This window comes from Arachis stenosperma, chromosome 8 (assembly GCF_014773155.1).
Source record: "Arachis stenosperma cultivar V10309 chromosome 8, arast.V10309.gnm1.PFL2, whole genome shotgun sequence".
Lineage (NCBI taxonomy): Eukaryota > Viridiplantae > Streptophyta > Magnoliopsida > Fabales > Fabaceae > Arachis > Arachis stenosperma.
Genome location: NC_080384.1, coordinates 29,904,660 through 29,918,744, shown reverse-complemented (window position 1 = coordinate 29,918,744; position 14,085 = coordinate 29,904,660). Strand labels below are relative to the sequence as shown.

The 14,085-nt window shown below is 29.5% G+C and overlaps 2 protein-coding genes and 1 non-coding gene across 4 annotated transcripts; 1 reads left to right on the top strand and 2 right to left on the bottom strand.

Moving 5' to 3' along the window:
* Positions 1–4,009: 4,009 nt before the first annotated feature.
* TRNAL-AAG (transfer RNA leucine (anticodon AAG)) lies at positions 4,010–4,090 on the bottom strand. Its single transcript has one exon. It is a non-coding gene; the product is annotated as a tRNA-Leu (tRNA).
* A 3,719-nt stretch (positions 4,091–7,809) lies between these two features.
* LOC130945015 (phytosulfokines 5-like) lies at positions 7,810–8,898 on the top strand. Of its 2 annotated transcripts, none has more exons than XM_057873653.1 (3): positions 7,810–8,063; positions 8,152–8,222; positions 8,433–8,898. In XM_057873653.1, exons 1-3 carry the CDS (start codon positions 7,949–7,951, stop codon positions 8,538–8,540), a joined length of 294 nt encoding a protein of 97 aa, XP_057729636.1. In that variant the 5' UTR covers positions 7,810–7,948; the 3' UTR covers positions 8,541–8,898. The 2 variants fall into 2 exon arrangements, with proteins under 2 accessions (XP_057729636.1, XP_057729635.1); XM_057873652.1 differs by having other exon boundaries at positions 8,430–8,898.
* A 1,805-nt stretch (positions 8,899–10,703) lies between these two features.
* Positions 10,704–11,631, bottom strand: LOC130945107 (40S ribosomal protein S27-2-like). Its single transcript, XM_057873784.1, has 4 exons — positions 11,486–11,631; positions 11,285–11,386; positions 11,161–11,189; positions 10,704–11,041 (listed from the first exon to the last, which is right to left on the bottom strand). The coding sequence occupies exons 1-4, from the start codon at positions 11,486–11,488 to the stop codon at positions 10,915–10,917; spliced, it is 261 nt and encodes an 86-aa protein (XP_057729767.1). The 5' UTR covers positions 11,489–11,631; the 3' UTR covers positions 10,704–10,914.
* Between the last annotated feature and the right edge of the window lie 2,454 nt (positions 11,632–14,085).

The following is a 14,085-nucleotide window of genomic DNA, read 5'->3' as shown; positions in this document are numbered from 1 at the left end:
CTGATTTTTCATCGATTTTTGCCAAGTTCTGACCCTTACTTATTTGGGGGCTTATTTTTTCTCATCGTAAAATTAAGTATTTTTGAGGATAATATTTAAGAATAAAATATTTTAAAATATATTGCATTCACATCAACTGTAAATCTGAAGCAATAAATTTGATCAATTCAAGCATTTACATTCCAAGAAAACAAAATCGAGCTGGTTGGGCACAGCAAGCATTGAATAAAACTAAACAATACAGATAATTAATAGTGTAATTATGTCTTGTTGGGACCTCTAGACTCAAATTATTTGTTGTTAGGGGGTAAGTTATTATATATGCATTGCTGTGCTCATATTTTAAACCTAATTGTGAAGGATGGTTTCAATTTAGTTAAAGAAAATGTGGAGAAAATTCATAATAGTGTGGTGTATTGGACTTCAACTAGTAAAAGATATGAAACTTTTGTGAGTTGGTGTAGTAAATCAGGTGTTTCCTTTACCAAAAAATTATCTCTTGATTGTATGACTAGATGGAATTTCACTTATGTGATGTTAGAAACTGCATGGTTGTACAGAGATGTCTTTGCTCGACTAAAACAAAAAGACTCCGATTATAAAAGTGTGCCAATTCAAGTAATGAGGAATAGGAACTTGCAAAAAAAATTTGTGGTAAATTAAAACTTTTTTATGATGTGACTTAGTTATTTTCTGGAACTCAAGTTTCAACTGCCAACATTTACTTTAATAAAGTATGTGAGATACATGTTGGATTGGAAAAATGGACTGTTTCTCCTAATCCAATTATTATTAGCATGGCATGTATGATGAAGAGAAAGTTTGATAAATATTGGGAAGAAATTCATGGCATTATGGGTGTTGCTGCAATTCAAGATCCTAGGTATAAGTTTGATGTGGTTGAATATAAGTTTGATAGGGTATGTGAAAATCCTGCACAAGGAAAGTTGAGAGAATCAAACAGGAATGTTATGAGTTACTTCATGAATATCAAAAGAATACATCTAATTCAAGCAATATGTCAGTGGAATCTACACAAGAGCTTAGGGTTAATGCAGATGAAGATGATGATGTTGGTTATCAATTGTATATTAGACAAAAGAAGAAGGAAAAAGGTTTATTTGTGAAGATGAAATTTGATCACTATGTAGAGGAAGATGTTCATCCTTTAACTCCTGATTTTGATATATTAGCTTGATGGAAGGTAAATGGAGTTAAGTTTCCAACTCTTCAGAAAATTACAAGAGACATATTTGTCATTCCTGTGTCTACTGTTGCTTCTGAGTCTTCTTTTTGCACAAGTGATCGTATAATTACTACTCATCATGGTAGTCTTCATGAAAATACAGTAGAAGTTCTTATGTGCAATCAAAATTGGTTGTAGGTAGAATATTATAAAAGAGGTTATTTATGTTTTTAAGTTTTTCAATTTGTTTAGTTGTGTTAAAATTATTGTTGTATTTGATTTTTAGGTGAAAAAACTGATTATCAAACTGCTAATGAAGATGATGATGCATTTTTTAAACTGACATAAGAATAATGTTGTAAGAACTTGGAATTAAAAGAAATGTTTGAAGACATTTATCTTTGTTTATGTTATTTTAATTTTATTAAGAATTTGATAATTATGCTATTTGTAATTTTATGTTGGATTTGTTTAGGATTTTATTGTTTTTAATTTAAATTTAATTTTAATTTTTATTTTATTAATATAACAATATGTATGTTTGTAATTTTTTGTTGAATTTCTTTAAGATTTTATTGTTTTTTATTTTAATTTGAATTTAGTTATTTATTTTTTTATTTTGTTAATATGTATAAAATTTAGAATGATTGAATTTTATATTTATTTTTTTAAAAAAATGATATTTCTGCGAATAAGGTATGGTAGGATAGGGTTTTGTAATTTAGGGTGTGAATAGGTTCAGGTTGAGAGATTTTTAATCCGTCCGCAGATAGAGTAGGGTAGAATTTTATTAAAATTTTTTACCCGCAAATAAAATTAGAATAAAGTCTAAATCCTATTCTACTCTATCCATTACCAGCTCTAATGTGTATTGAGCAGGAAGATTTGGTGAAGAAAAATCACAGTAATAAAAGATGTGTGCGTAAAATAGTATGTAGGTAAGCTTGTACTTTTATTTTATTTTGTTCATTTTTTAGATATGTATGTGATCGTCACATTATGATATGCTTATATAGCCACAGAATTTTTATTTATTTTATTTTATTTTTTAATTACCTATAACAATAAGCTGTGGCAATAACCACGCATACGTATGCCCTATCTTAAATCCACGATCCTATTTACTATTTTATGTTTCATTTGTCTTATTAGTTATTCCACTTCATTTTATCCCACAATAATTTATATAGAATTTGTTTCGTTTCTACTCACATGTAATAAAAAATTAAATCTTAACTCATTCTGTTTTTATCTATTTTTATAATTAATAAAATTTAATAAATAAAATTAAATATTAAAATTTATATAATTATTATTACATACGTAATATAAATTAAAATAAAAATCTAAATATAATATAATATTATTAATTATTTTATAAATATTATATATATTATATATTAAAATTATATATCACGACGGATATTATTTATTATCTAAATCCGACTCTCTGCCACGCTCAAAATCCCATCCCACTAAAAATTCACTATCACATCAAAATAGGTCTAAACAGATAGGCGCGGAGTGAATATTCGTAGATTTGGATATATAGTGTTGCTATCTCTATTTGTGGCTTAACTCTATTGATTCATATGTTACGTTTGACTCTATTGATGCATATGTAGTAACGTGAATCTTCTTTGTACAATGCTGAAAGGCATCACTATGTAAGTATGTATAATTATTGAGAAATAAATGAGACACAAAATTAAACTTTATGAAGTTTATTTGCCTGTTTAATTTGATGATGGCGTGTTCCATCAATAGATAATATAAAAATGGTTTAGTCCACTCAAATTAAAGTAAAGAAATTACTCCAACTACTAAAGTATTAACATTTTCTCCCACTATATATAGATTAATAGTAAAAATAAAGAAGAGGCTCGTAATTAAGTTTGGTGTTAACTTTGAATAATGATAGACTAATTATCTTTATACATATATAAGAAGACATCCATATACATCAATTTCTACCCTATTCTTGAAATAATACATAAAAGAACACTTTGACGAAGAAAGTAAACCCTACAATGGGGATTAGGAATCTAACATTTATTTATATCTTAATTCAGTTAATTGTCTTATTTAAAGCAGGGATATAGAAAAATATTCAGATTGTAAATTCTACTAAATTTTCTAAGGCCGTCTTAGAAAAAGGGAAAAATGAAGAATATATATATATATATATATATATATGACAACATGCTCGTCAACACTATGTATAGAAATTTTAACACTCCTAATGTTGGATTCTCATCTTTAGAAAGTAGATAGGCAGATATAACTAAAAAATTGATATTGACTTAAACTATGACATATTATCATAATTTAATTGAATGGCACCTTCTATACCACCAGTATGAAAATCTTCTTCTTCGTAATTCTTTGTTTTTCCAAATAAAAACAATTTTTTTATGGTTGTAAGAAATTTCATGAAAAGAGAGAATGGAATAAAAACTAACAATACATAAGATATCAAGTTTCTGCTTTTCATTTTTTTTTAATGTTTTTGTCCGTTTGGTGGTGGATTTAGATTTTGTCCTCAAGTTCAGACAAATTTAATATAATTTAAGAGAGCAAGTCCGTTGTTATGTTTTTTTTTTTTTTTTTGTCTATCAATAACCATATAAGCAGATAAAGGAAGCCCATTACATTTCTCGCATATTGAACAATATTGAAGTCCAAACCCTAGAGATTGTAATTGAAGAAAAAATGTGGTAAAAGTGTGAGGAGTGTGTGGGTGTGTAGTATATCTAAGATTGAAGTCCAAAAAAAAAGACCAAAAAAAAAAACAATATTGTATCTTACACAAAATAAGATGAATGTTGAGAGTGGGATTTGAACCCACGCCCTTTCGGACCAGAACCTTAATCTGGCGCCTTAGACCAACTCGGCCATCTCAACTTCGATGTTAAATTTTTATATATTTTATAATTATTAAATTTATCTGATGCCAACAAATTACAAACGGAATTTGATAACGTGTGCCATTGTTCTTGTCATGTTATATAAAAGAAAACACAAGTGAAATTATATTTAATCATGATAAACCTTATACAAATAATATATATAGCTGAAATGTGACCCAGCAAGGGTAGCACTAGCAAGTAATGCAGAGGCAGATGTTCACTTCTTCCTTTTCACTATTATTTAATTCGAATGTTAGTAAGAAATCATGAAATAACCATTAGTGGGTATTTATTTAGAATATTCCCGCTTTCCGTTATAATTCCTCTCCTACCATTGGCAAAGCCAATAGTATAGTTTGATGGCACATATTTTTGGAACAAGTTATACATGTAAAAAAATCCAATGTCGGAAAAGGAAAAGTGGCCACTAGAAAAGAAGATGCTACTAAGTTAAACTAACTAGAACTACGAACTATGCTCTATTTAATGAGGATCAAATCAAGATTGAAAAATTGCAACAGCAACAATAAATGCATATAGTTTGGTTTTTGAACTCTCTTGATTTGAATTTGAAAGTCTACTTGTTAATAAAAGAGAAGAGACAATTTGGGTCAAGGCCGTACATAGATAGCACAAAAGACAGGAACACCAGTTGACTTAAGCAAGCTTTAAATAGTTGACACGTGACATGTGTGTGTGTATATATATATATATACACACACATGTCCCGCTTGATTATTCTGCTCCACCCGTTTGATCATCTGAACTCTGAAGAGATTCCTTGGAGTAGCTAGCTCTGCTAGTTTTATGAGATTCTTTAGGGTGAACTCTATGAAATAATTGCCACATTCTTGTCTTTGCTTTTAGGATGGGCCATCATATATATTGGGGAATCAAAGTGTTTTAAATTTCCCTTGGTAATACTATAGTAGCAATAAGTTTAGAAAGTAAAAGATGATGTTTTAATGAAGACTAATATGGCATTAAGAATTATCAGAACCTAGCTATAATTACTAGTCTCTTAATCCTAAAATCCATAATAAGATATGGTGTTGGGGCAAATGGACAAATTAAGTTTGGTATGTATGTGTTTTCTGGCACGCATGAGTTATGAACATGACTTGCCATACTAAGATACAGCAAAAATTTCAGACTGTTTAGTCAACACAATGACTTGTCCATTATTACTATGGTACTGTTGCATTTGTATTTTAGCTATATGCCATTTCCATTTATCAAATCAAATACCAACCATAACCATAACCTCTTTGCTTCACACTTTCATGTACCACCTTATTCCCATTTCTCAAGGGAATACATCCTTGTTTTTACATCCTTTAACTTTTTCTTTGTCTTCCTCAAACAGGTTATTGTTAGTTTGACCATGGAATGAAATCCATTCACCCTTTTTTACCTTGTTTTCATAACTTTTCACTCTTTCACTAATGCTTGGTAAACTTACTTTCTTCACATAGTGCGTGGATTCAACAATGAGTCACAACTCAGAATTACTATAAAAAATTTAACACCCACCATTCAACAGTGAATAGTAACTACTCAAATAAAGTTGTCTTCATGTGAAAACGATATATGAAAACTGTTCGATGATTCATGACATGTTTAACTAAATACTCATTTAACAATTTTTATCAATAATTTTTATAAAGATAATTTCATGTGAGTAGTTCTGAATATTTATCATTTTAATCTACAGATTTTTAGTTTCTCTTAATATATTCCTTCTCTTTTTTTTTTTTTTTTCTGGATGATAATATGATACATATAGTGGAATAACACAGCTTTAAAGAATAAAGAACTATATAGAGCTATCACATTATGGTTTAAGGCACGTAATATTAACTAATCAAGCTTTAGAATAATCCAAGTCAGTTCCCAAAGGAATTGATCTCAATTCCGACAATGGGTTCTTTTCCTTTAAATTGTTTATTACGCTTAGAGCAAGAGACAGAAAGATTTAAATCTTCCAAAAGAGGAGCAAAATCTAGGCTTCAAATCTGGCTCTAAATTAATATACACTATTGATTCCACAAATCACAATAAGACCCGCTAACTCGAAATTCCAAAGTGGAGCAACAACATAGTAGTATGCAACAACTTTACGCAATTTCCTATACATATATAACATAACACATACACCTTGCACTCCGCGAGGGAATATTAATTGGAATCTGCCATATTTTTTAGATGCACATTAGCAAGTGATGAAGCACTATCAGTATTAAAATTAAATAAATCAATATGAAGACTTATCCAAGGTTCATAAGTTTGCCAAGTATCACAAACGAACGTTACATGGTGAATTAAAGTACAAATATATAATTAATAAAATGAATAATTAAGCTCGATCATAATTGAAATGTATTTGGAAGCATGCATATATATGAGAACCGTGTCTATCAATGATTCAATATAATACTGCCAATGAAGATAAGAAGAAAGTCATTGCTTGCATGTGTGTATGTGTGTGTGTCTCTCCCTCGTTCTCTTTTTATATATATATATTCTGATGTGGCACTACAAATGGTGGCTTTGCCACTGATTTTGTTTTCATTACCAAGTGGAGAGGCAACTTCGAAGCATTCTATTCATTTTTTAGTATCTGAAAATTTCTCAAGACTGATTTTATTTGCCTCTATCACTAGAATTTAATAAGTTTAAAAACTTGATCTATGATATTTGTATCAAGATGAAGAACGTGCAGTTATCTTTACATGAAGTTATTAGTTGAGAATTCGTTAGATAATTTCACACGTTTGACTAAATTATTATCTAATGATTCTCAACTAGCAGCTTCTCATAAAAACATCTGCATGTTAATTTTTACTTTATAATAAACCTGAATTAATATTTTTTATTAGATATAATATATATGATAAGCGCACAAAAAAATGCACCTTTAGTTATAATTTATGATATTAAAGTTTTAATGGCTAAAAATCTAAAATTAATTTTTTATTGACTTTAAAAGAATAAAATTTTAATATAAAGCAAATAAAAAAACATATATAAAATTTACACAAACTAAAAATAAATAAATTCTTGTGTGAAGAAGTGTGTTGGACATATAAATAATTATATATCTTCCCTATTTTTATCAGGTAAATGATAGTTTTTTGCTTTGATTTAATTCAATCTTTTAAGATGATGAGTTCTTGTGATGCCTTAAATAACAAGGCAACTTCAAAATCAGAACAAAAAAATAGATGGCATGGTGGACTGATGGTGATGAAGATTTTGGCAAAGGTGAAGAATTTAATAGTTAAGAGAGGAGGGTTGGACAACAGCTGTCAGCAAGTCCTGATCAAAGGTTGACTTTTTGTTGACAGTGTGAAAAGAGTGCCACTATTTGCATTGATGTGGATTTTTAGGCAGTGTGTGACTGTGTTGCTTTGGACCACTGCTATGGCAGACAATGACTAAAGCACCTTTCACTTGCTACCATCAAATTGTGGTCCTGTCTTCTCTGGTCTCATCACACACTACTACCATGAACACTAGTTTATTAAGAGAGAATGATAATATAGTAAAGATTACTTACCTAAAATTGTTTTCATGTGAAAATGATTTAAATGTTAATATATATTATGTCAAGTAATTAAACTATACATATTAAATTATTTGATGATGGTGAGTGGGGCCATGTTGTGGTGAGTTTTTTTTTTTTTAATGGAAAAAAATTGCCTCATTTTTTTAGGAACCTTCATGTGAACAACAGTGTACTACTTTAATTAATTTGCTTGCATGATATTTGTGTGTATTTATATCCACTTTCTGCAACCTCTTTCTTTCAACACACACCTATCTATCCATTCCTCTATACTCTGCAGTTTGAATGATAATCATGATGAAGCCAACTCTTCACTATGGACTTTTTCTCCTTTTCTTTTTCCTTTTCTTTCAAGTTTTCTCATCAAAGCTAGAGGCTCGTCCACTTATCACTCAGCAAGGTACTAATAAGCAGTATTTGGTAGCTCTCAGTTATTTTGATTGTATCTGTTGAATGTTATTTGACCAAGTGGAACTTGCTTTCTTCAGGGGAAAACAGAATATTGGATGGATCCTCTGGAGAAAGCTTTGTTTTTCAGGAAGGTGGTGAATCTTCCAAGGTAAATCCTAAATTGAAACACATAAGAAATGTTTCTAAACATAATTCATTGTATTCAAGTGTAAATGAAGCTCGCGCAACATTCAAAACCAATTTTCAATAGATTATATGTCGATACAGAATACGATAATAACTACTGATAAAATAATATTGCTGTTGAAGTTGAACTAAACCTTATTATTATTATGTTTGCTTAATTGGAATCTAGCAGCTGCTGGGGGTGGAGGAATGCAATAGTGGAGATGAAGAATGCTTGATGAGAAGAATGACTTTAGAAGCTCACATAGATTACATCTATACCCAGCACCACAAGCCTTGATTATCTCAGATCTTCAATGACTACTATCTTCCATATATGGCTTAGATGTGTTAAAATAGGATATTTGTATCTCCTATTTGCTTTGTTATCACTACCATACTTGGGGCTTTGCACTAAGCTTATTATTAAAGTAGTATATGTGTCATAACAAATGCAACTGATGCTGAACATGTATAGAAGAAACCATGACTATTATTACTTTATTAGGTATATAATGTTATGTAACATGTGATGACTAATAATTAGTTCATCCAATATGGGCTCCTTTAATGGTTTTGAAGTTTGATCTTTGGAGTTTGGAGTGAAGAAAATTATTAACAAGTATATGAATAATCAATATATGTATTTATAGGTTTTATTTTTATTTTTTTCCTAGTTTCCCATCTATTTTTTTTATTACATAACCAAAGTCCAAGTAGGAAACTATATTCCTTTTAACTAACTTGATTTGGCCATTTCCGTTTGCCAAGTTTACTGTGCCATGTAAAAGCTCAACCAATTATCATCTTCGAATTTGGGGTTGGTTCTACATTTCTAGATTTCTTATGTAAAAGTCAAACAAAGTCATGACATGTTTATTTTATTCCACAATGTTATAGTGGTGGTTTATTTTATATCTCACTTCAAAAGCAGGACAGCATGGAAAGAATTTGTGTTTTCAATTTATGTCACTGTGAATGATATTGCATTTTGGTTTGCCCAATTTTGGCATTATAGCTTAAATAGAATTTTTACAGTGATTATCTTATGTCTAGTAGCATGTAAAGTTATTATAATGGTGGATTCAAAACAGAAAAAAGTCACGCGCCGAAAGCAGTGATACGAATATTTGTACAAAAGAAGATAAATCAAAGCAAAGGATGGGTAAAGCCAAACAAGCATATTTGCGCAAAGATAGAAAAACTATATGAGATTAGCCTATCAAATGCAAGCCTTGCATCATCGCCTTATTAATAGACAAAAAAAGAGAGAGGAAATTATCTTTATTTAACTTGTTCACAAAAATTGAGAAGCATCCTGGCCTGTTTCTTTTTCCTTGCTTTTCAAGAAACTCATGTACACCGATCATTAACACAAGAATGCTGAATTGCTGATCATCATCTACATTCGAATTAACACCCTACTTGTTTTTCAAATGGATTTAAATATATAGTAATTCCTTTCTTACCTTGTTTGTAAAAAGAGATGATTAACCTCTAGGAAGTTGGCAACCTCCTCAAAATAGTTGAGGAATGGTACAATGTAGAGTTTTTCATAGCAAAGCACTCTCTTCATTGTAGCAAAATGTACACACGCGATACCAATAAAGGTAGGATAGGATACATAATTTTTTCTGCCCTATCCATGTTTAAAAACTAACTTTTGACAAATTACAGTGTCCTCGTTACTCTATTAAATTCTTAAATCTTACAATTCCTTGTCTCCCATGGGTTTTTCTAATTAAATGTTAGAAAAGGAATGATAAATTATGGTTGATATTGGAAAAATCATAACAAGTCCACAAGGGAAATAATCAAGTTTAAAATGATGGAATTCAAATGAAAAACTAGAAAACCAGTATATCAGTAGATGTATAGAAGTAGAAAATATTTAAACTTTCAAATAATTGAAGTGGTAAATTTTTAATCTTAATGCGTAAAGACTTAACTTACGGAAATTCTTAATGCTATGGGTATAACTAGGATTAGCAAAAAACTTCATAATTTAATATCCATGATAAACCTTGTCTATCATAACATGCATTTGGCATTTATGTTAAAAAAAATGGCAAAAGCTAGGACTGCTTGTTATTCAGCAAAGACCGAATTAATGAGAAGCTAATCTTCTTCATAACTTAAGAAGTCAAGCAAACAAAGAAGAAATCTCTAATTATAGAGGCAAGTTTCAAACTGCTCTTACTAAAGCAGCCAGTAGCCCCTTCACCCTACGGCCACCCTAACTCAAGAGGGAAGCACTATGCCTTAGGCGCATCATCAAGCAAATCCCCATTGCTTGTGTTCAACAAACAATCCAAATATAAATAAGATTAAAACCTAACCCAGAAAAGCATAAAAATACATATAAGGTCCGGCTTTAAGAACCAAAAGTAAGACAAATCAAGCAAAAAGAACTACACACATACATAAGAATCAGAGTAATATGAATCCAACATGTAAGATAAAATTAGAAATCTACCAAAATCATATGCAATATCATGAAAAGGCTAGGTAGTATCATCAAGTTCTAGAGAAAGTTGTAGAACAAAGAGTCTTACAATTTAACAAAACTAAATATAAATATACCATAAATAGTTAAACAAAGACAGAAGGCATTGATCCTATCTTAGAACAGCAAAACTTTCAAGAACTAAAAAGCAAAAAGATGTCACACCGATTTAATCCCCCTTCTTCCTAAAAGAGCAGCCCTCCGTCAGCCTCGCTCGGCCGCCTGTCGGCTGGCACAATACCGTCTGGCAGTTTCCGCACACCACGACGGTCTGAGAGTGGCTGAATACAGTGGTGCTGCATTCAATCACAAATTTGAGGCGAAAACAGTTAAAACTAATTGAAGTGATTTAAAGCAAATTAGATAACACTAAATAAAAATCAACAAAAAAAAAAGGCAGAATCATCCAACTTACATGTTGAAACAACCTTGGCACTTCACATCCTGCAACAATAAAACGGGCAAACAAGAGACATAAAGGCTTGTTAGAGAAACAAATATCCGAAAAAAATAGGGAAAGATAATAAAAGAGAAAATACCATGAAGAAAGAGTTAGGAGACTGAACAAGACGCTTGAGCTTGTGTTTCCTCTTCTCAAGCTCAGCTGGAGGGTTAAGCAAATCGATGTCATTCTGAAGAACCTACTCAATCCACAAAAAATTTCAGTTATTCAAAGAAACCACATGGATAATCAAGAACAATCACGGATCTAATGAAATGCGAGGAAGAAGGACACTCACCATGATGGCTGCGGCACAGGATTTGGAAACCTTTCAGAGAAACCCTAATTGGGAGTAGAGTGCAGCACCAACAAACTCAAAGACTGTCCTCGGCGTTTGTGAATCAAAAACCAAATATTACTCCAAAATAGAGAAAAAAAAAAAACCATGCATACAGAGGGATTGGTTTTACACGTGGCCCAACAAGTAACTGGCCCAAAAAATAATAGTAAACGTTTTATGAAGGTTAGGTCCAAAAAAAAGTTGTATCATAAGTAATGACCAAAACGAGGTTTATGAATTTAATTGACATAGAAGATATTACAAAACAATAGAAGATATTATAACCTAGTTATAGATGGCAAACGGGCTTAAACCTGCCGGACCGGCTCGCATAACTCGCACCACTAAAATTGTAGGTTTTGTCGGGACGGACTTTTTTGTCAGGCTTAATTTCTTTTATAAGGGGGTATTTTTGTAATTTTTTTGCTAAAACCCAACTTTTCTCAACCCAACTTATAAGAGTATGTTTTGGATTATGTTTATATTGCTTTAGAGACAATATTTATAATTATATTTTAGATTATGTTTATTTTGCTTTGGAGACAATATTTATAATTATATTTATTAGATATTTATAATTACAAAGACTTTTAATATTTGTGAATATAAAAAATATAATTTTTTATGTCTTAAAAATTATAAAGACATTAATATGGTTGTGAAATTATATATTACTTAGTAGTTAATAATAAAAAAAAAAGAATTTTAGCGGGTTTAGCCGGTCAGTCCGCCAGTTAACAGTTAGGCGAAGCGAAATAAACCAGTCCACCAAAAGACGAATTTCTGACAGGTGGGGCAGACTTTCTCGCTTGCCACCCCTAAACCTAGAGTAGTTGCTAGATTTGTGGTGGGGGTGTTAAAAAAGATAAAAAAAAAATATTATAACCCAAAAAATATATAAAAGAGAATCCATGTATTCGTTTTGTATGTACGAATATGTTGGGTATGACCAAGATGCTGAGATCATTGTCTTTTATAATTTGTATTTTTTTTCTATGATAAAAAAAATTATATTTCGATTATAAATTTAATTATTTTATTATAATAAATTTAATTATTCCATAATTAATTATTTAATTAAAAAATATATAAATTAATATATATTTATATATAAATATATAATAATTATTTTAATAATTAATTTTGGTATCACGAAATATTTTTAACCGTTTGACATCTCACATTACACAAAGGACTTACACGAGAATTTTCCATTAAGCTTTTGGCATTACTTAGCTAAATTGATATACATATTGTCAACGGAGCATTTCAAAATTTTTAATATAAACTCAACCTCACACATCAATAACTTAGTAATAGCTAGTCCAATACTTTGGAGTTTTAAAGGCTTAGTTTGGTAAAATTTTGATTTTTTTAAAAGTAATTTAAAAAAGTTAATTTTTAAAAGGTGGTTTTTTAAAAATTGTAGTATTTATGTTTGGTAAATCAAATAAAAAATTGTTTTCAATAAATACAAGTAACATCAATTGCGTTTGGTAAAATAGTTTTTAAAATTTAAAAATATTATAATAGACATAAATGTATGCATTAAATTTAAAAATTAGTTAACATACGATGTTATATTAAATTTTTAAATTTTTAAAAGTACAAGCCAACTTTTAAAAGCTCTATTTTAAGTGCTTTAAAAAATACTCCAATCTTTTAAAAACTATAAGCACAAACATGTGATCTTTTTGATTTACCAAACACAAAATAAGGAATTTGAGCTTTTGAAAAGCACAAGCACTTCTTCTAAAAATTTTACCAAATCAAGCCAAGACATAGGGCTTGTTTGGGTGAGCTTTTAAGAAAAGATTTTTTTCGAGTTATCTCTTTTTAAAAGATCTTATAGAGAAGTAAAAGTAATTTTATGTTTAGATATCTCATGTAAAAAGGTCTTTTTATCTATCAATTATGTTTGGGTATAACAATATAAAAGTACTTTTTTGTTTATTTATTACATGAAAAACATCTTTTTTTTAAGGAAAAAAGATCTTTTAAAAAAAGATGTAAATTACAGCTTCTCAAAAAAAATCTTTTTTTTTTTATTTTACTAGTGCTTTTACTTTTACTACCAAAAATTTGCCAAATACGTTAAAAAATTAAAAAAGATCTTTTTTCATTGAAAAAAGATCTTTTTTTAACAAAATAATGGCGCCCAAACATGCACATACATTAAAAAAATTATAATAAAGTCTTACTATTTTTAATTGTTTCAATTAAGTTATACTTAAAAAAATATGTCAATTCTTTGAATTGTTTTTTTAGCGATAAACCCTAATTACAAACTCTTATATTATACAAAGTTTTAGTACAGAGACCAGCTAACAAATTTAATATACCTACAGATGTTTGAATGAATTAAATTTAATATAACTAGAGATGTTTAAATGAATTAAACCTAATAAGCGCAGGCAGGTAAAAAAAAATATATTTCCTTGAAAGCGATAATTTTATGCAATCAGAAATTAAAAAACATCTAAATCTGAGAAGGCAGAATGTCGAAAAAAAAAAATTAGTTGTGCATTAATAAACATTACCTACTTATCATGCAATGA